The sequence below is a fragment of the Piliocolobus tephrosceles genome, chromosome 1 (genome assembly GCF_002776525.5).
Source record: "Piliocolobus tephrosceles isolate RC106 chromosome 1, ASM277652v3, whole genome shotgun sequence".
In the NCBI taxonomy this organism is placed as follows: domain Eukaryota; kingdom Metazoa; phylum Chordata; class Mammalia; order Primates; family Cercopithecidae; genus Piliocolobus; species Piliocolobus tephrosceles.
This window is the reverse complement of record NC_045434.1, coordinates 160,426,983-160,446,305: the sequence shown is the minus strand read 5'-3', so window position 1 is coordinate 160,446,305 and position 19,323 is coordinate 160,426,983. Positions and strand designations below refer to the sequence as shown.

Below are 19,323 nucleotides of genomic sequence, written 5' to 3'. Positions count from 1 at the left end.
TGTGATGTTCCCCACCCTGTGTCCAAGTGTTCTCGTTGTTCAGTTCCCACCTATGAGTGAGAACATGCGGTGTTTGGTTTTCTGTCTTTGCAATAGTTTGCTCGGAATGGTGGTTTCCAGCTTCACCCATGTCTCAGCAAAGGACATGAACCCATCCTTTTTTATGGCTGCATAGTATTCCATGGTGTATATGTGCCACATTTTCTTAATCCAGTCTATCATTGATGGACATTTAGGTTGGTTCCAAGTCTTTGCTATTGTGAATAGTGCCACAATAAATATACATGTGCATGTGTCTTTATAGCAGCATGATTTATAATCCTTTGGATATATACCTAGTAATGGGATGGCTGGATCAAATGGTATTTCTAGTTCTAGATACTTGAGGAATCGCCACACTGTCTTCAACAATGGTTGAACAAGTTTACACTCCCACCAACAGTGTAAAAGTGTTCCTATTTCTCCACATCCTCTCCAGCACCTGTTGTTTCCTCTCTTTTTAATGATTGCCATTCTAACTGGTGTGAGATGGTATCTCATTGTGGTTTTGATTTGCATTTCTCTGATGGCTGGTGATGATGAGCATTTTTTCATGTGTCTGTTGGCTGCATAAACGTCTTCTTTTGAGAAGTGTCTGTTCATATCCTTTGCCCACTTTTTGATGGGGTTGTTTGATTTTTTCTTGTAAATTTGTTTAAGTTCTTTGTGGATTCTGGATATTAGCCCTTTGTCAGATGGGTAGATTGCAAAAATTTTCTCCCATTGTGTAGGTTGCCTGTTCACTCTGATGGTAGTTTCTTTTGCTGTGCAGAAGCTCTTTAGTTTAATTAGATCCCATTTGTCTATTTTGGCTTTTGTTGCCATTGCTTTTGGTGTTTTAGTCATGAAGTCCTTGCCCATGCCTACGTCCTGAATGGTATTGCCTAGATTTTCTTCTAGGATTTTTATGGTTTTAGGTCTAACATTTAAGTCTTTAATCCATCTTGAATTAATCTTTATATAAGGAGTAAGGAAGGGATCCAATTTCAGCTTTCTACATATGGCTAGCCAGTTTTCCTAGCACCATTTATTGAATAGGGAATCCTTTCCCCATTTCTTGTTTTTGTCAGGTTTGTCAAAGATGAGATGGTTGTAGATGTGTGGTATTATTTCTAAGGGCTCTGTTCTGTTCCATTGGTCTATATCTCTGTTTTGGTACCAGTACCATGCTGTTTTAGTTACTGTAGCCTTGTAGTGTAGTTTGAAATCAGGTAGCATAATGCCTCCAGCTTTGTTCTTTTTACTTAGGATTGTCCTGGCAATGCGGGCTCTTTTTTGGTTCCATATGAACTTTAAAGTAGTTTTTTCCAATTCTGTGAAGGAAGTCATTGGTGGCTTGATGGGGATGACACTGAATCTATAAATTACGTTGGGCAGTATGGACATTTTCACGATATTGATTCTTCCTATCCATGAACATGGAATGTTCTCCCATTTGTTTGTATCCTCTTTTATTTCGTTGAGCAGTGGTTTGCAGTTCTCCTTGAAGAAGTCCTTCACATCCCTTGTAAGTTGGATTCCTAGGTATTTTATTCTCTTTGAAGCAGTTGTGAATGGGAGTTCACTCATGATTTGGCTCTCTGTTTGTCTGTTATTGCTGTGTAGGAATGCTTGTGATTTTTGCACATTGATTTTGTATCCTGAGACTGCTGAAGTTGCTTATCAGCTTAAGGAGATTTTGGGCTGAGACAGTGGGGTTTTCTAAATATACAATCTTGTCATTTGCAAACGGGACAGTTTGACTTCTTCTCTTCCTAATTGAATATGCTTTATGTCTTTCTCCTGCCTGATTGCCCTGGCCAGAACTTCCAACACTATGTTGAATAGGAGTGGTGAGAGAGGGCATCCCTTTCTTGTGCCAGTTTTCAAAGGGAATGCTTCCAGTTTTTGCTCATAGAGTATGATATTGGCTTGTGGGTTTGTCATAAATAGCTCTTATTATTTTGAGATACCTTCCATCAATACTGAATTTATTGAGAGTTTTTAGCATGAAGGGCTGTTGAATTTTGTCAAAGGCCTTTTTTGCATCTATTGAGATAATCACGTGGTTTTTGTCTTTGGTTCTGTTTATATGATGGATTACATTTATTGATTTGCACATCTTCAACTAGCCTTGCATCCCAGGGATGAAACCAACTTGATTGTGGTGGATAAGCTTTTTGATGTGCTGCTGGATTTGGTTTGCCAGTATTTTATTGAGGATTTTTGCATCGATGTTCATCAGGGATATTGGTCTAAAATTCTCTTTTTCTGTTTGTTGTGTCTCTGCCAGGCTTTGGTGTCAGGGTGATGCTGGCCTCATAAAATGAGCTGGGGAGGATTCCCTCTTTTTCTGTTGATTTGAATAGTTTCAGAAGGAATGGTACCTGTTCCTCTTTGTACCTCTGGTAGAATTTGGCTGTGAATCTGTCTGGTTCTGCACTTTTTTTGGTTGGTAGGCTATTAATTATTGCCTCAATTTCAGAACCTGTTATTGGTCTGTTCAGGGATTCAGCATTTTCCTGGTTTAGTCTTGGGAGGGTGTATGTGTCCAGGAATTTATCAGTTTCTTCTAGATTTTCTAGTGTATTTGCATGGAGGTGTTTATAGTATTATCTGATGTTAGTTTGTATTTCTGGTAGATTTTCCTCCATCCCTTTATTTTGAGCCTGTGTATGTCTCTGCATGTGAGATGGGTCTCCTGAATACAGCACATTGATGGGTCTTGACTCTTTATCCAATTTGCCAGTCTGTGTCTTTTAATTGGGGCATTTAGCCCATTTACATTTAAGGTTAATATTGTTATGTGTGAATTTGATACTGTCATTATGATGCTAGCTGGTTATTTTGCCCGTTAGTTGATGCAGTTTATTCCTAGCATTGATGGTCTTTACAATTTGGTATGTTTTTGCAGTGGCTGGTACTGATTGTTCCTTTCCATGTTTAGTGCTTCCTTCAGGAGCTCCTGTAAGGCAAGCCTGGTGGTGACAAAATCTCTCAGCATTTTCTTGTCTGTAAAGGATTTTATTTCTCCTTCACTTAGGAAGCTTAGTTTGGCTGGATATGAAATTCTGGGTTGAAAATTCTTTCTTTAAGAATGTCGAATATTGGCCCACATTCTCTTCTGGCTTGTAGAGTTTCTGCCGAGAGATCTTCTGGTTAGTCTGATGGGCTTCCCTTTGTGGGTAACCCGACCTTTCTCTCTGGCTGTCCTTAACATTTTTTCCTTCATTTCAACTTTGGTGAATCTGACAATTATGTGTCTTGTGGTTGCTCTTCTCGAAGAGTATCTTTGTGGCATTCTCTGTATTCCCTGAATTTGAATGTTGGCCTGCCTTGCTAGGTTGGGGAAGTTCTCCTGGATAATATCCTGAAGAGTGTTTTCCAACTTAGTTCCATTCTCCCCATCACTTTCAGGTATACCAGTCAAACATAGATTTGGTCTTTTCACATAGTCCCATATTTCTTGGAGGCTTTGTTAGTTTCTTTTTACTCTTTTTTCTCTAAATTTCTCTTCTTGCTTCATTTCATTTATGTGATCTTCAATCACTGATACCCTTTCTTCCATTTGATCAAATCGGCTACTGAAGCTTGTGCATTCGTCACGTAGTTCTCGTGCCAAGGTTTTCAGCTCCGTCAGGTCATTTAAAGTCTTCTCTACACTGTTCATTCTAGTTAGCCATTCTTCTAATCTTTTTTCAAGGTTTTTAGCTTCCTTGCGATGGGTTCGAATGTCCTCCTTTAACTCGGAGAAGTTTGTTATTACCTATCTTCTGCGATCTTCTGAAGCCTCCTTCTGTCAGCTCGTGAAAGTCATTCTCCGTCCAGCTTTGTTCCATTGCTGGCAAGGAGCTGCGATCCTTTGGAGAAAGAAGAAGAGGCACTCCGTGTTTTAGAGTTTTCAGCTTTTCGGCTCTGTTTTTTCCCCATCTGTATGGTTTTAGCTCCCTTTGGTCTTTGATGATGGCGACCTACAGATGGTGTTTTGGTGTGGATATCCTTTTTGTTTATGTTGATGCTATTCCTTTCGATTGGTAGTTTTCCTTCTAACAGTCAGGACCCTCAGCTGCAGGTCTGCTGGAGTTTTCTGGAAGTCCACTCCAGACCGTTTGCCTGGATATCACCAGTGGAGGCTGCAGAGCAGCAAATATTGCAGAACAGTAAATATTGCTGCCTAATCCTTCCTCTGGAAGCTTCGTCTCCAAGGGGCACCCAGCTGTATGAGGTTTCACTCGGCCCCTACTGGGAGATGTCTCCCAGTTAGGCTACTCTGGAGTCAGGGACCCACTTGAGGAGGCAGTCTCTCTGTTCTCAGATCTCAAACTCCGTGCTGGGAGAACCGCTGCTCTCTTCACAGCTGTCATACGGGGACTTTTAAGTCTGCAGACGTTTCCGCTGCGTTTTGTTCAGCTATGCCCTGCCCCCAGAGGTGGAGTCTATAGAGGCAGGCAGGCCTTGTTGAGCTGCAGTGGGCTCCACCCAGTTGGAGCTTCCCGGTCGCTTTGTTTACCTTGTCAAAACTCAGCAATGGCCGACGTCTCTCCTGCAGCCTCGCTGCCACCCTGCAGTTCAATCTCAGACTGCTGTGCTAGCAGTGAGCAAGGCTCCGTGGGCGTGGCACCCGCCAAGCCAGGCATGGGATTTAATCTCCTGGTGTGCCATTTGCTAAGACTGTTGGAAAAGTGCAGTATTAGGGCAGGAGTGTCCCGATTTTCCAGGTAGTGTCTGTCATGGCTTCCCTTGGCTAGGAAAGGGAATTCCTTGACCCCTGTGCTTCCTGGGTGAGGCGATGCCCCGCCTTCATTCGGCTTACACTCCCTGGGCTGCACCCACTGTCCAACCAGTCCCAGTGAGATGAACCCAGTACCTCAGTTGAAAATGCAGAAGTCTCCTGTCTTCTGTGTCACTCACCCTGGGAGCTGAAGACTGGAGCTGTTCCTATTTGGCCACTTGGAATCCTTCCCTATAATGGTGTTTAATAGCTCTGAAAGAGCTCTTGGCTTCAGTTTACCACACCAACTGAATGTAGGGATACCCAGTATCTGTGAATGAGCAATTCTTGATTCTTGTGTCTCAACCTCCCCAGTGGCTGGGATTACAGGTGTGCGCCATCATGCCCGCCTAATTTTTGTAGTTTTAGTAGAGATAGGGTTTCACCATGTTGGCCAGGCTGGTTTTGAACATGTGACCTCAAGTGATCCACCTGCCTTGACTTCCCAAAATGCTGGAATTACAGGCGTGAGCCACCGTGCCCGGCCTTAATCATTTTTTATAAGAATACTTTATAAGTGATGTGTAATTATTTAAAACACAATGTGGAATCACTCTTATGCAACTTATGGTTGAGAGTGAAAACTTGAGTAACTCCTATTTTTTAAAAAAAAAACAGGGTCTTTCTCTGTCACCTAGGCTGTAGTATAGTGATGCAATCATAGCTCACTGCAGCCTCAAACTCCTGGGCTCAGAAAATCCTCCCACCTCAGCCTCCCAAGTAGCCAGGACTACAGGTGCACGTCACCATGTCTGGCTAATTTTTAAAGAAGATCTTTTGTTTGGGAGTAGAGATTGGGTCTCACTAAGTTGCCCTGGCTGGTCTCAAACTTCTGGCCTGATGTGATCCTCCCACCTTGACCTCCCAAAGCACTAGGACAATAGTCATGAGCCACTGCTCCTTTCCAGTTCCTCTATTATTTTACTTAGCTCAATTTAGCAAAATGAGGAATCTCTACACCAAGGGAAATTCTTTCTAACTCCCTTCTAAGTAATAAGGTTACCTGTGTAGGCTTGTTTGTCAGCGTCATGATGATGTCATGCCAGAACATAGGAGAGCCCATAGCAATTGGTCCAGCTATTCTGCAGGTCTTGCTTCCTGCCCACCAGAACAGTAAGAGCTTAGGACTTTAGCATTTTTTTTTCCAAGGATATATTGAAAAGCATCTAACCCCTTTTTTGTCATTGACTTTACCTTGCTTTTCTCTTCTCATTGTTTAGTTCCTTATTCTTTTCAATGCTATTAACAAGTTCATTTTTTAAGGAATTGATTGGTTATCTATTACACATGGCATTTTGGGTTTAAGGAATCATATGTGTAAGTTATCTCAGATTTAATAAGGTCATGAAATGGGAGAACAGGAGTAAAATACGCTCACTTAAATATAGTCCTCAACAACTAATAATTCAAGTTAGCATTTAAAAAATTTTTTAAAAATATGTATTTTTTTGTTTTAGGAACTGTTGTTGAACCACCCAAACCACCAGCTCTCTTTCTAACTGGAGCAGTGGAAACTGAAACTAATGTGGATGGTGAACAGGAGGAAATTAAAGAAAGAATGGATCATTTAAAAAATGACAACATAGAAGCCTTAGAAAAATTGGGTAGGCACAAAGCATTCACTTTGCAATAACAGACTTCTTCATTTGTTAACCATTTTCTCTAATGTGAGAAATCTTACAGGCATTTTGGAGATATAAAATAGGATATTGTTAATATCAACATCTTTTTTTTGAGATCGAGTTTTTTTTCCCTTCTTTTATTTTTTATTATACTTTAAGTTCTAGGGTACATATGTGCACAACGTGCAGGTTTGTTACATATGTATACATGTGCCATGTTGGTGTGCTGTACCCGTTAACTTGTCATTTACATTAGGTATTTCTCCTAATGCTTTCCCTCCCCGCTCCCCCCACCCCACGACAGACCCTGAGATGGAGTTTCATTCTTGTTGCCCAGGCTGGAGTGCAGTGGCATGGCTTACTGTAACCTCCATCTCCTGGGTTCAAGTGATTCTCCTGCCTCAGCCTCCCGAGTGTAGCTGGGATTACAGGTGCATGCCACCACACCGGGCTAATTTTTGTATTTTTAGTAGAGATGGGGTTTCACCATATTGGCAGGCTGGTCTCGAACTCCTGGCCTCAACTGATCTGCCTGCCTGGGCCTCCCAAAGTGTTGGGATTACAGGTGTGAGCCACCGTGCCTAGCCAATATCAACATTTTAACATTGTGACAGTTGGAGACCAAGCTCTTGTTTAATTTTTCTTTACTTATGTTAATTTTTTAATTTTATTTTAATTTTTGTAGAGATGGGGTCTCACTGTGTTGTCCAGGCTGGTTTCAAACTCCTGACCTCAAGCCATCCTCCCACCTTGGCCCCCCAGAGTGCTGAGATTATAGGGGGGAACCACCTTAGCTTTTATATTATCATTGATATAATCTATAGATAATTGCTGTTTATACACATATAGCATGTTTCTTTTTCATTATACATGTTTTTTATTATAAAAATTAATAATGTATACATTTCTATAAGTTGCATTGAATTGCCAAGCTGTTACACATTTATTCTTTAATTTTTTTAATTGATTTGCAGCTTTGTCCTTTTACTTTGTATTTTGATACCTTAGCTATTATAGTGGACTCTACTCTCCAAGTTCATTGAGTAACAGTTGCACACAGTTCCCTGCATAAAAGTGCCCGGGGAAAGTCTCGCCAGCTAAATGAAACTCCTTGAGTAATTAACACCATCCATGTTCCTGAGAAGTTTTGGCTTTTGGCTTTGTCTTGTCTCAGGTCAGAAAAGAATAGCCTATGATTTGGAAATTTACCTTGTTCTTTTTGACTCAAGTAGATTGCAGTTTATCTTTGCAAATCTGAGTTGAGCTCAGATTTTCAGTAAAAAGTCAGATGCAAATCGAGTACATTCTGAAATTAGATATAGTTTTAGAAATATTTTTTCCATAATAAATGTTCCTTTTTTTATTATTATAGTGACAAGACAAAGCTTTTCGTATCATCGTTACACTCATCCTAGGGATATACTCCTCTATTTTAAATGCCACCTGACGTTTAGAAAACATTATATACTAAGCTTGGCATAACTGGGCATGCTTAATAAAATAAATGATAAAACATTCATTTTTTTTTTTACTAATCAAAGTACCTAATTTTATACAATTTGCACTCAACTTTTAATGTTAGTAATAGAAACAATGAAATTATTTTACTTCTTGATACTTGAGACTTTAACTCTAAGACATGCACTACAAGATTTTCATCATCAATGTGACGGTCCTGGCATCTTATATACTATGTTCCCATTAAAATTAAGTGCTACTTGCTAAAATGAAAACAGGTAAAGACAGTGAACAGATGGTTCACGAAAGAGGAATACAAAAAGCTAATAACAACACTGACGTATCAACTTCATTTGTAATGAAAGAAATACAAATTTTAAAAATGACATACCATTTTTTTTTTTTTTTGAGGCGGAGTCTCGCTCTGTCGCCCGGACTGGAGTGCAGTGGCCGGATCTCAGCTCACTGCAAGCTCCGCCTCCTGGGTTTACGCCATTCTCCTGCCTCAGCCTCCCGAGTAGCTGGGACTACAGGCGCCCGCCATCTCGCCCGGCTAGTTTTTTTTTTTGTATTTTTAGTAGAGACGGGGTTTCACCGTGTTAGCCAGGATGGTCTCGATTTCCTGACCTTGTGATCCGCCCGTCTCGGCCTCCCAAAGTGCTGGGATTACAGGCTTGAGCCACCGCGCCCGGCCGACATACCATTTTTTAGTTATATTTGCAAATATTAAAGAGTATACCTACAATTGACCAGGAAGTATCAGTTTTAGAAATATTTTATGTGTGCTATTTGGATCAACTTCACTACATTTTTTTTTTCTTGCGTATGTATAATTTTAGCTTTAGAGTAAAACCAAAATCTACTAACTGCTATGAGGTTAACTCTCTTTTTGCCTTTGGAATAATTGTTTCAGATCATCATGTTATTCATTTTTTGATCATTTTGTGTAGCCTAGGATTTACTGAGCTGCTGAAAGTGTATCTCTTTTCTCTAGCACTTAGGCCTTTGTACTGTGGTTTAAAACACATGACTGTGTTTTTGTTGTACAACTAAAAGGTAAAAATATAGTCAAAAGAATTGCTGGTGAAATGTCAACATTATTTTATACATTTATATTAACTGTCATATGAGAGCCATGTTTTTAAGCTTAGAATTCAACAAATAAATTGCAAATTTTGTTCAGATTTGTTTACCAGATAAGAAAGTACTGCCTAGAAGAAATTTATAAGGCAAATGTTAGAACTCTTAATGTAATTTCTTAAGGAAATACTAACAGGAATAGGCACAAAGGTGTGGAACCCAAATGAATTTGATTTTTTGTTTTTAATAGGATCTTTGGTTAATTATCCCCTAAATGTAATCTAGCATAGCAATTAATATAGTTATTTCACGGGTGTTCTTTTATAAATGTAGTAATTTAAGTTCTTTAGTGTTCATTAGTGTTAGTCACTGATTTTTGAGGTTAGCCTGTTTCGCTTAATGATTTGTATTATGTAATTGAACATTATATGCTTATCCAAGATAAGCTGTCCATGCTGAAGACTGAAAGAGCTGATACTGCAAGTTACATTTGATTTTAGGCAGATGGTTATATCAGTTGTCATAACTGTTCTGTGACTTGTTTAATCTTAAGGCGATATTGAGACAGTTTTTCTTTAAGTTAAAAAACGTAGAAGTTTGTTTATTTTCTGCTACTGCTATGGGTATAAGTTGTAACTTCAGTTTTAGTACTTTGACTTTTGCCTATTGGACATTATTCATACTTTGCACCATGCACTGAGCTTCTGCCTGCAGCCATGTGGAGGACAGGCAAGACACTTAAAATCTGTTTTGGCTCTATAAAATTATGCAACACAGACAGTATTACACTCAAGTAAGAAAGTCATAAAGATACAAATATCTTAATAACCAAGCAACAAAAGACTAGTGTGAAACCAAAGTTTCTATTGTATTAAAGCGCATGGGACTTTAACTGAATTAAACCAGACAAGCCTTTATAGCTACCCATGTGAAAAGTCTGATTGTATTGTGTTGATATGCGCTGCTGATAGTAAAGATATTTGATAAGTTTTTACTCTTCTAGTGGGCAGCTGGAATGAAACTACTTTGAAGTGATTAACATTTAAATTAAATCCTTCTATGTCCTAATGTATTATAAAGCAAAGCCAAATGCATTTTACTTGTAAACTATAGGATGTTTACATATAAATTGTATATAATTTAAATTTCATGTATAACTCATCATGTCCTCTTTCCTTTAAAATATCCCTTAACAACAAAAGCTCCTTCGTAATTTGGTCACAGCTGGTCTTTACATTTTATGTTAGTTTTATAAGTCACCTCTGATTTACTTTACCTAGTAGACCTAAGTTAATGCATTTTCCTTTTTATTCATTTCCCCTTTACTTACTGAAACTGGACTGTTATTGAAGAATTTAGCAGTTAAGTGTGTTTGGCTCACAGTAGTTTCAACCTTCTCTCTCTCTCTCTTTTTTTTTAATATCCAGAAAAAGCCCCAGACTCTCCAGAAAATGAGCTGAAATCCAGATGGGAAAACCTATTGGGTCCTGATTATGAAGTAATGGTATGTTAAAATGCTCTAATAAAAAACACTCATGTCTCATTTCACATCAAGTTTCTAACACTACAGTCCAAAGAAATGGGAGAATCAAAGAATAGCCAGCCTGCCTTTATTTTTCCTTCCTGCCTTTCTTCCCTATTGGATCAATCAGTTGATTTTTTCCCCCATCTTTAGCATTTTAAGCTGTAAGAATAATTAAGGACTGCACACAAACTTCAGTTAAAATTAGCAGACACTCAGTTCATGTTGAAACCATTTAAGTCGACAATAGACAGAAAACTGTTAGGAGAGAGAGGGCTTGCCTTTAAATTTATAACCTATATCAGCTGCTTAAAATTGCTGGCATTTTTATGATTGCTTTTATGATCCGTTTGTTTTACTGTACACTGAAAGGACTGTGGGTATTAGTCCTGTGTTTCACAAAGAATCTTACAGTTTTATGTGAAAAATGAAAGAATGATTATCAAATGTATTTGGAAGAACAGGAAGTAATTTAGGTTAGGTATAAGTTTATAGTACCAGTGGTCCATTAGACTTCCTTTCTCTGCTATTAGATTCATTGAGTAAGGGATTGATTACATTTCCCCAAATGAATCCACATGAAGGCAGAAAGTTGTGCTTAGACAAGCCTCCACAGTGTTCACTAAATGCATTAGTAAAAAAATATTCTTTTAAATTTCTACTCTCATTCACATTTTCTTACATATGTTTATTATTAGTACTTGTTGGCTGGTTGGAGATTTAAAAAATCATTTTGGTTTAGATTACCTAGCCACTGTCTGTTGTCACAAAATTTTCAGTGTCATTAAGATGAGTCAATACAATTGACAGTTTCTCTTGGTATCTTTATGCCCGTGTGTCAGTTCTCCTGAGCTGCTGTTTCTTTGCTTCATAGATTTCAAATATGGTTATTAGGCTATTACCTAGCAAATGGCCTTTCCTACTTATCTTAGTGGTTTGATATTCAAAGGAATTTGCTGTACCAGTATTTACAAATGGCCAGTTTTATGATGGGCTCTTTTTTTGTTAAAAAACATTTTTTGGCCACGTGGGATAGCTCACACCTGTAATCCCAGCACTTTGGGAGGCCGAGATGGGTGGATCACTCGAGGTCGGGAGTTTGAGACCAGCCTGGCCAACATGGCGAAACCTTGTATCTACTAAAAATACAAAAATTAGCTGGGTGTGATAGTGGGTACCTGTAATCCCAGCTACTCAGGACGCTGAGGCAGGAGAATCGCTTAACCCAGGAGGCGGAGGTTGTGGTGAGCCGAGATTGTGCCACTGCACTGCGGCTGGGCGAAAGAGGGAGACTCCACCTCAAAAACAAAAAACCAAAAAACAAAAAATGATTTTTTGAGAGACAGGTTCTTGCTTTGTTGCCCAGACTGGAATGCAGTGGTACAATCATAGTTCACTGCAGCTTCAACTTCCTGGGCTCAAGCAATCCTCCCACCTCAGCCTCCTGACTGACTGGGACTACAAGCATGAGCCACCATGCTCACCTAATTTTTCAATTTTTTTTTTAGAGATGGTGTCTCACTGTGTTGCCCAGTCTGGTCTCGAACTCCTGGGCTCAAGTGATCCACCGTCCTTGGCCTCCCAAAGTTCTGGGATTACAGACATGAGCCACTGCCAGCCTTCTGTTAAAATTTTATTCTCCTTATAACTAAACTTTTAAATTTCATTTATTTATTACATGGTGAGGTCATAACAGACAAATTATAAAGAGGAGACAGAATTTGAAGTTGGAAATTTAAAGTGACAGCTATCCATTAAAAGTTGTAGCATCTTGTACCGAGGCATGATGGAGAGTGAATGAATGCATGTACTCCAATATTTATTTCATTTTCTTCCAGAATCTGCTTATCTGAAATGCGGTATTTTCAGAAGCTGTAGTTGGGTCATTGTTTAACTTATCCCTTCCTGCCAGATGCATCGTATTTTATTAACAAGTTACAGATGCAAATCATCAGTAACATACTTTTGCTTGCAAGGAATTCATTTCTGTGGATGTCCACCATTGAAGCTTAGAATAGTTTTAGGCCAGGATTAAAAGCTTTAAGTATTCCATGAGCTTTCCACCAGGGACCAGGTCTTTCTGTTTGTGTCTTTGCCAGCTATTTCTCCCGGGGAAATGGTTTGAGCTTGTTGTGGAAAATCAGATGCTTTAGTTTTTCCAAACACATCTGACTTTACTGACCTTGCAAATTTTGTTTTGAGGCTTGGATTTGAAAGTAAAAATGGCCATATTCTTGATTTTGTCAAAAGAGTAAAATTTTTATGCATTTAGCATAATGGAGGATTATATTAAAATTTTAGGGATCATGGATTTTAAAAAATAGTTTGGGGGGAGTGGGGAGGGATGGCATTGGGAATTATACCTGATGTAAATGACGAGTTGATGGGTGCTGATGAGTTGATGGGTGCAACACACCAACATGGCACAAGTATACATATGTAACAAACCTGTATGTTGTGCACATGTACCCTAGAACTTAAAAAAAAAAAAAAAAAAAAACCCAGGCAGGACATAACCATATGAGATGATATACAAGTAATCTATAAACCTCTTTATAACCAAATAAAAACATACTTGGCATGTCATTTAGGTATAAAAAAAAATAGTATATATATTTGCCCATCATCTTCTGTTCAATTTATGCAATTTAGGAAAAAAGATTGTTGTGGAGAACAACAACAAAAAAAGTCAAATATACTCTGAAATTTCACATTATGTGTTATAGATTTTAAAAATCTAAGAAAGGTATTAGAATGTAAGTCAAATAGAGTGATCAATATATAGGTTTTACAGATATTTTCAGAAAATGTAGGAAGAAATACAGTTATGTTTTTACAAATACTGGAAATTTTTTTTTTGTAAATTTAGGTTGCTACTTTGGACACACAGATTGCAGATGATGCTGAGTTACAGAAATATTCAAAGGTAAGCATTTTTTATAACAAAGTTAACAGTTTTTTTTTTTTTTAAGAGATAGGGTCTCACTATGTTGTCCAGGTTGGTCTCAAACTCACAGGCTCAAGTGATCCTCCTGTGTTTGCCTCCCAAAGTGTTGGGATTACAGGTGGAGCCACTGAACTCTGTCCATTTTTCATAGTTTGAAGAACTTTCTTTACATTCCTGCTGAAGAAACTAAATTAGTGCCGTGACCTAAGGCTTCCAGAATTTAGTCTTGCATGTTTCCTGGAAATGTGATGGGTCTCACTGTTATGAAAGATGATGCCTGGGAAGAACATGGGATCCCTGTGTCAATGTCTAGAAGCCAAAACCTAGGTTTGACTCCTTTGCCCACATTAGATGTAGTATGCAGAGTAACATTGTGCAGTGTGTGTTAGCTTTTTAGATATTATAAGAAGTCCTTTAATATATGTTTCTTAAAAATCATGACCCGGCCGGGCGCGGTGGCTCAAGCCTGTAATCCCAGCACTTTGGGAGGCCGAGACGGGCGGATCACGAGGTCAGGAGATCAAGACCATCCTGGCTAACACGGTGAAACCCCGTCTCTACTAAAAAATACAAAAAACTAGCCGGGCGAGGTGGCGGGCGTCTGTAGTCCCAGCTACTCGGGAGGCTGAGGCAGGAGAATGGCGGGAACCCGGGAGGCGGAGCTTGCAGTGAGCTGAGATCCGGCCACTGCACTCCAGCCCGGGCAACAGAGCGAGACTCCGTCTCAAACAAAAAAAAAAAAAAAAAAAAAAAAATCATGACCCAGGAATAGAGGCTTTAAAAAAGGCTTCAGGTTCAGATGTTCAAGGAAAGAAAAGTGGTTTATCTTCTGAGTGTAGGCAGTGGTTGTTCTTGAATTTAAAACTTTTTGGTAAGCTTTATTTCTATTGGCAAGGTGCCAGAAGACAACTTCTATAGTTCTTTTTTCCAGCATTTTTTGTGTCCTGTCACTAAAGATTCCCATTCTGGAAAAGCAGAGGCCAGGGCAATGGAAACTTAGAGAAGTCTTGTAGGCGGCTTCCTTAACAATTGATAAGAAAGGAAAGATGTTCTTGTCTAAGTGGTTTCAGAAGTCATACTGTAATTCTACACAGGATATAAGTGCTGAGCCCACCTTAAACTCTTCTATCACATGCAGTTTTAAGAATGTATTTTCTTTTTTTTGAGACAAAGTTTCACCCTTGTTGCCCAGGCTGGAGTGCAGTGGCGCGATCTTGGCTCACCGCAACCTCTGCCTCCTGGGTTCAAGCGATTCTTCTGCCTCAGCTTGCCTAGTAGCTAGGATTACAGGCATGCACCACCACACCCGGCTAATTTTGTATTTTTAGTAGAGATGGGGTTTATCCCTGTTGGTCAGGCTGGTCTCCAACTCCTGACCTCAGGTGATCCGCCCACCTTGGCCTCCCAAAGTGCTGGGATTACAGGCGTGAGCCATAGCGCCCAGCTAAAGATGTATTTTCTGCGTCCCATGCAGGTTTCATAAGAAGTTGAAAAGTCTTTAGGTAGTGCTGCCATTTTCTTCTTGGTTGAGTATTTGTAATCAATATTTATCTTCCATGATTTTATGCTATGTGTGCCATAATTTTACAGGTTTGAATTTTCTTTTCTTTCTTTTTTTTCGCAATGGAGTCTTGCTCTGTCACCCAGCCTGGCGTGCAGTGGCATGATCTCAGCTCATTGCAACCTCCGCCTCCTGGGTTCAAGCGATTCTCCTGCCTCTGCCTCCCAAGTAGCTGGGACTACATACATGTGCCACCATCCCCGGCTAATTTTTTTCTTTTTTAAGTGGAGATGGGGTTTCGCCATGTTGGTCAGGCTGGTCTCGAACTCCTGACCTCAGGTAATACACCTGCCTCGGCCTCCCAGAGTGCTGGGATTACAGGCATGAGCCACTGTGCCTGGCCAGGTTTGAATTTTCAAGGCTGACACTGGAGAGTCTTTCTTCTGTTTCCAGTTTACCTGCATCTTGAGTCACTTCATCATTGTGACTATGTCGGCCAACTGACCAAGCTTTCCTCAGATGTACAAAATCTGAGGAAAATACAAAAAGCATATGGCTTATCTTGTAGTTTAATTTTAAACTATTTACAAAGTCAGATTAGATTACAGTAGTGACTAAATATTAATTCCATCTCAATATATTGAGGGGCATTTAATTCAAAATGAGAGTAAGAAATACAAATACAAAGACAGGCGCGGTGGCTCACGCCTATAATCCCAGCACTTTGGGAGGCTGATCACGAGGTCCAGAGTTTGAGACCAGCCTGGCCAACATAGTGAAACCCTGTCTCTACTAAAAATACAAAAATTAGCCAGACATGGTGGCATGCACCTGTAGTCCTAGCTACTTGGTAGGCTGAGGCAGGAGGATCGCTGAACCCAGGAGGCGGAGGTTGTGGTGAGTCAAAATGGTGCCACTGCACTTCAGCCTGGGCAACAGAGCGAGACTGTGTCTCAAAAGAAAAAACAAAACAAACAAACAAAAAAACAACATAGTGAAACCCTGTCTCTACTAAAAATACAAAAAAATTAGCCGGGCGTGGTAATGGGCGCCTGTAATGCTAGCTAGTCGGGAGGCTGAGGCAGGAGTATCGCTTGAACCCGGGAGGCAGATGTTGCAGTGAGCCGAGATTGCACCATTGCACTCCAGCCTGGGCAACAAGAGGGAAACTCCGTCTCAAAGGCAAACACCTCATCAAGCTTCATTTGTTATTAATTACTGCATTATAATGTACTGATTACATGGATTCTAGAACCAAATTGCCTCAGTTCAGATTCTGGCTTATGCAGAATTTCATAGCTGTGTGATCTTAGAAAATGATCTAAAGTCCATGTCTCAGTCTTTTTGTATGTAAAAAGGAAATATTAATACCTGCCTCATAGATTTATACAGGAATTAACTATGTTATGCTTAATATTGTACCTGCCTCATAAATTTATATAGGTATTAACTATAATATGCCTAGAATAGTTGCAAGCACATAGTAGGCTCTTGTTTTTTGAGATGGAGTTTCGTTCTTGTTGCCTAGGCTGGAGTGCAATGGTGCGATCTTTCTTCCCTTCCCAGTTTACCTGCATTTTGAGTCACTTCATCGTTGTGACTGTGTCGGCCAACTGACCAAGCTTTCCTCAGATGTACTAAATCTGAGGAAAATACAAAAAAACAATATGGCTCATCTTGTAGTTTATCATCTTGGCTCACTGCAACCTCTGCCTCCCAGGTTCAAGCGATTCTCCTGCCTCAGCCTCCCAAGTAGCTGGGATTAGAGTCACCCACCACCATGCCTGGCTAATTTTTTCTATTTTTAGTAGAGATGGAGTTTCACCATGTTGGCCAAGCTGGTCTCGAACTTGTGCCCTCAGGTGAATCCTTGGCCTCCTAAAGTGCTGGGATTACAGGTGTGAACCACTGTGCCCGGCCAGGCTCTTATTATTTTTCTTATTATCATATAAATCAGTGTTGCATGAAATTGCTCTTTAATTTACACTAAACTCTTATTTTCTGTTTAACTGTCTTCCAGTTTACTAAATTTCCTGCGCCTAATTGGCTGCTGAAGCCCATCTATTAAGTGCTTAATTTTAGTTATTTATCTAGTATAGAATTTTCATTTTATTTCTTTTTAGATTATAATCCTCCGGCTAAATTCCCGACGTAAAAAAAAATCTAGGGCGGGCACAGTGGCTGACACCTGTAATCCCAGCACTTTGGGAGGCCGAGGCGGGTGGATCACAAGGTCGGGAGATCAAGACCATCCTGGCTAACACAGTGAAACCCCATCTCTACTAAAAATACAAAAAATTAGCCGGGTGTGGTGGTGGGTGCCTGTAGTCCCAGCTACTTGGGAGGCTGAGGCAGGAGAATGGTGTGAACCTGGGAGGCGGAGCTTGCAGTGAGCCGAGATTGTGCCACTGCACTCCAGATTGGGTGACAGAGCAAGACTCTGTCTCAAAAAAAAAAAAAAAATCTATATTTTTCATCTGTTACTGTATTTGCCATCTTTTCCTCTATTTCTTCAGCATGTTAACCATAGCTATGGTATAGTAATTCCAATACCTGGATTAACTTTGGATCTGTTTCTGTCATTTGATGTTTTGTCTTTTTGTTTGGGTATATCTCTTGTCATGCCAAAATTTGATTAAATGTCTGACAACTATAAAAGGCTTCAGATGATATCATTAGCCTGCTAATGTGTTGATAGAGGGAGGGGAGGGAAGAGAGAGACAGAGAGAGAGTGAGAGGGTGTGTGTGTGGTGGTACTGGTGGGTGCTCATCTTAGAGATGGGGCAGAGGTACAGTTCTGGTAAGATTCAGACTACCTCTGATTTGCTTCACTTTTAAGACACAGCCTTGGCCAGGCACAGTGGCTCACGCCTGTAATCCTAGCATTTTGGGAGACTGAGGCAGGAAGATTAGCTGAGGTCAGAAGTACAAGACCAGCCTGGGCAACATGGTAAAACCTCGTCTCTCCTACAAATACAAAAATTAGCCAGGCATGGTGGTGGGTGCCTGTAATTCCAGCTACTCGGGAGGCTGAAGCAGGAGAATCGCTTGAACCTGGGAGGCGGAGGCCGCAGCGAGCCGAGATTGTGCCACTGCACTCCAGCCTGGGCAATGGAGCGAGATTCTGTTTTTAAAAAAAAAAAAAAAAAAGACACAGCCTCCCGCATAATCCACGAAAGACCCTGGGGTGTTTACCAGTCCTGTTATCCTGGTGGAACCTGAACTCTAATCTTCTCTCCTTAGTAGTGTGGGCTGCTGAAATACTTCCTTTGCTTTTCCAAGGTTTCCTGATTAGCTTTTCAGCCTCCTGTGCTATATTGCTTTAGAGCTCAGGATATGTCCTTGTAGGGAAGTCCTGCCCTGATCAGGCCCCGTTTATCACGTGGTTCAGCTTTACTTGTCTGTTCTCCCACATTTAAAGCCTAAGACCCTGAATCATGTTTTATAATGTTTTATAACAAGTAAAAGCAAGGAAAAAAGGCACAAAGCACACTTTGTGTACATTTTTAAACAGTGTGATTCTCTTTCTCTAGGCAGAAGATGTTCTTTCTCTCTCTCACTCCTTAGTTCTCTGCCTCCACTCTTACTGTGTTGTCTTTCCTGATCAACCTCTATGGAATGTACATATATAGACACACACACACACACACATAAACATATATATATATTTGTACTCGGTAACTCGGATATAAATGGGCAGAAGGGCTTTGAGTTGAACATACTTTCAGAACCACCTTATAAAAACTCACTAGTACATTTGGCTGTTCATTCATTCATCAAATATATATTATATGTACTCTGTGCTAGGTCTGCTACTGGGTGCTAGGGTTCCAGAAGAGAACAAAGCAGGAAGAAAAATTCCTGTCCTGTAGAACTTATATTTTAATGGGAGGAGGCCAAAAATAAGTAAGTTGTACCATGTAAGTGATATGTACCATGGAGAGTATTAAGGCAGGGAGCATAGGAAATTCAGGAGTGGGGGTTTGTCTGCAAATTTAGATAGGTTGGTCAGGGAAGGCTTAAGAAAGTAACATTTGATGAAATGCTTTTGGAGGTAAATAACTGGCCTCATTTTTTCTCTAAATAATATGAACAATAATAATTGTGTTATAGAAGACTAAATAGAAATAGTATTTCATATATACCTTAATATAGCTTAGTGCCAAGATATAAGAAATGTCCAATAAACGGTAGTTTTGTTTCCCAGTTATATGCCTCTAGCACTTTTAGACTGAACTTTCAAAGGCCTTTTTCTTTTAATGTGCTTTTAAAAACATTTAATTAATTGAAATTTTGTTGTGGCAAAATTTGTGGCTTTTCTTGTTTCCCTATTTTCTTCACTGGAAGAAAAAAAGTCACCCAAAATTACATTATTCTGTTCCTTTTCTTTTTTTTTTTTGAGAT

At 39.8% G+C, this 19,323-nt stretch overlaps 1 protein-coding gene across 2 annotated transcripts in view; it reads left to right on the top strand.

The window, feature by feature from the left end:
- Positions 1–19,323, top strand: part of PATJ (PATJ crumbs cell polarity complex component) — a 422,851-nt gene that overhangs the window by 61,645 nt on the left and 341,883 nt on the right. For both annotated transcript variants that reach the window (XM_023187375.3, XM_023187368.3), the window contains exons 12-14: positions 6,247–6,393; positions 10,377–10,453; positions 13,341–13,397. In XM_023187375.3, the coding sequence (XP_023043143.2) occupies positions 6,247–6,393; positions 10,377–10,453; positions 13,341–13,397 (281 nt within the window). The remainder of the gene's footprint in view (positions 1–6,246; positions 6,394–10,376; positions 10,454–13,340; positions 13,398–19,323) is intronic.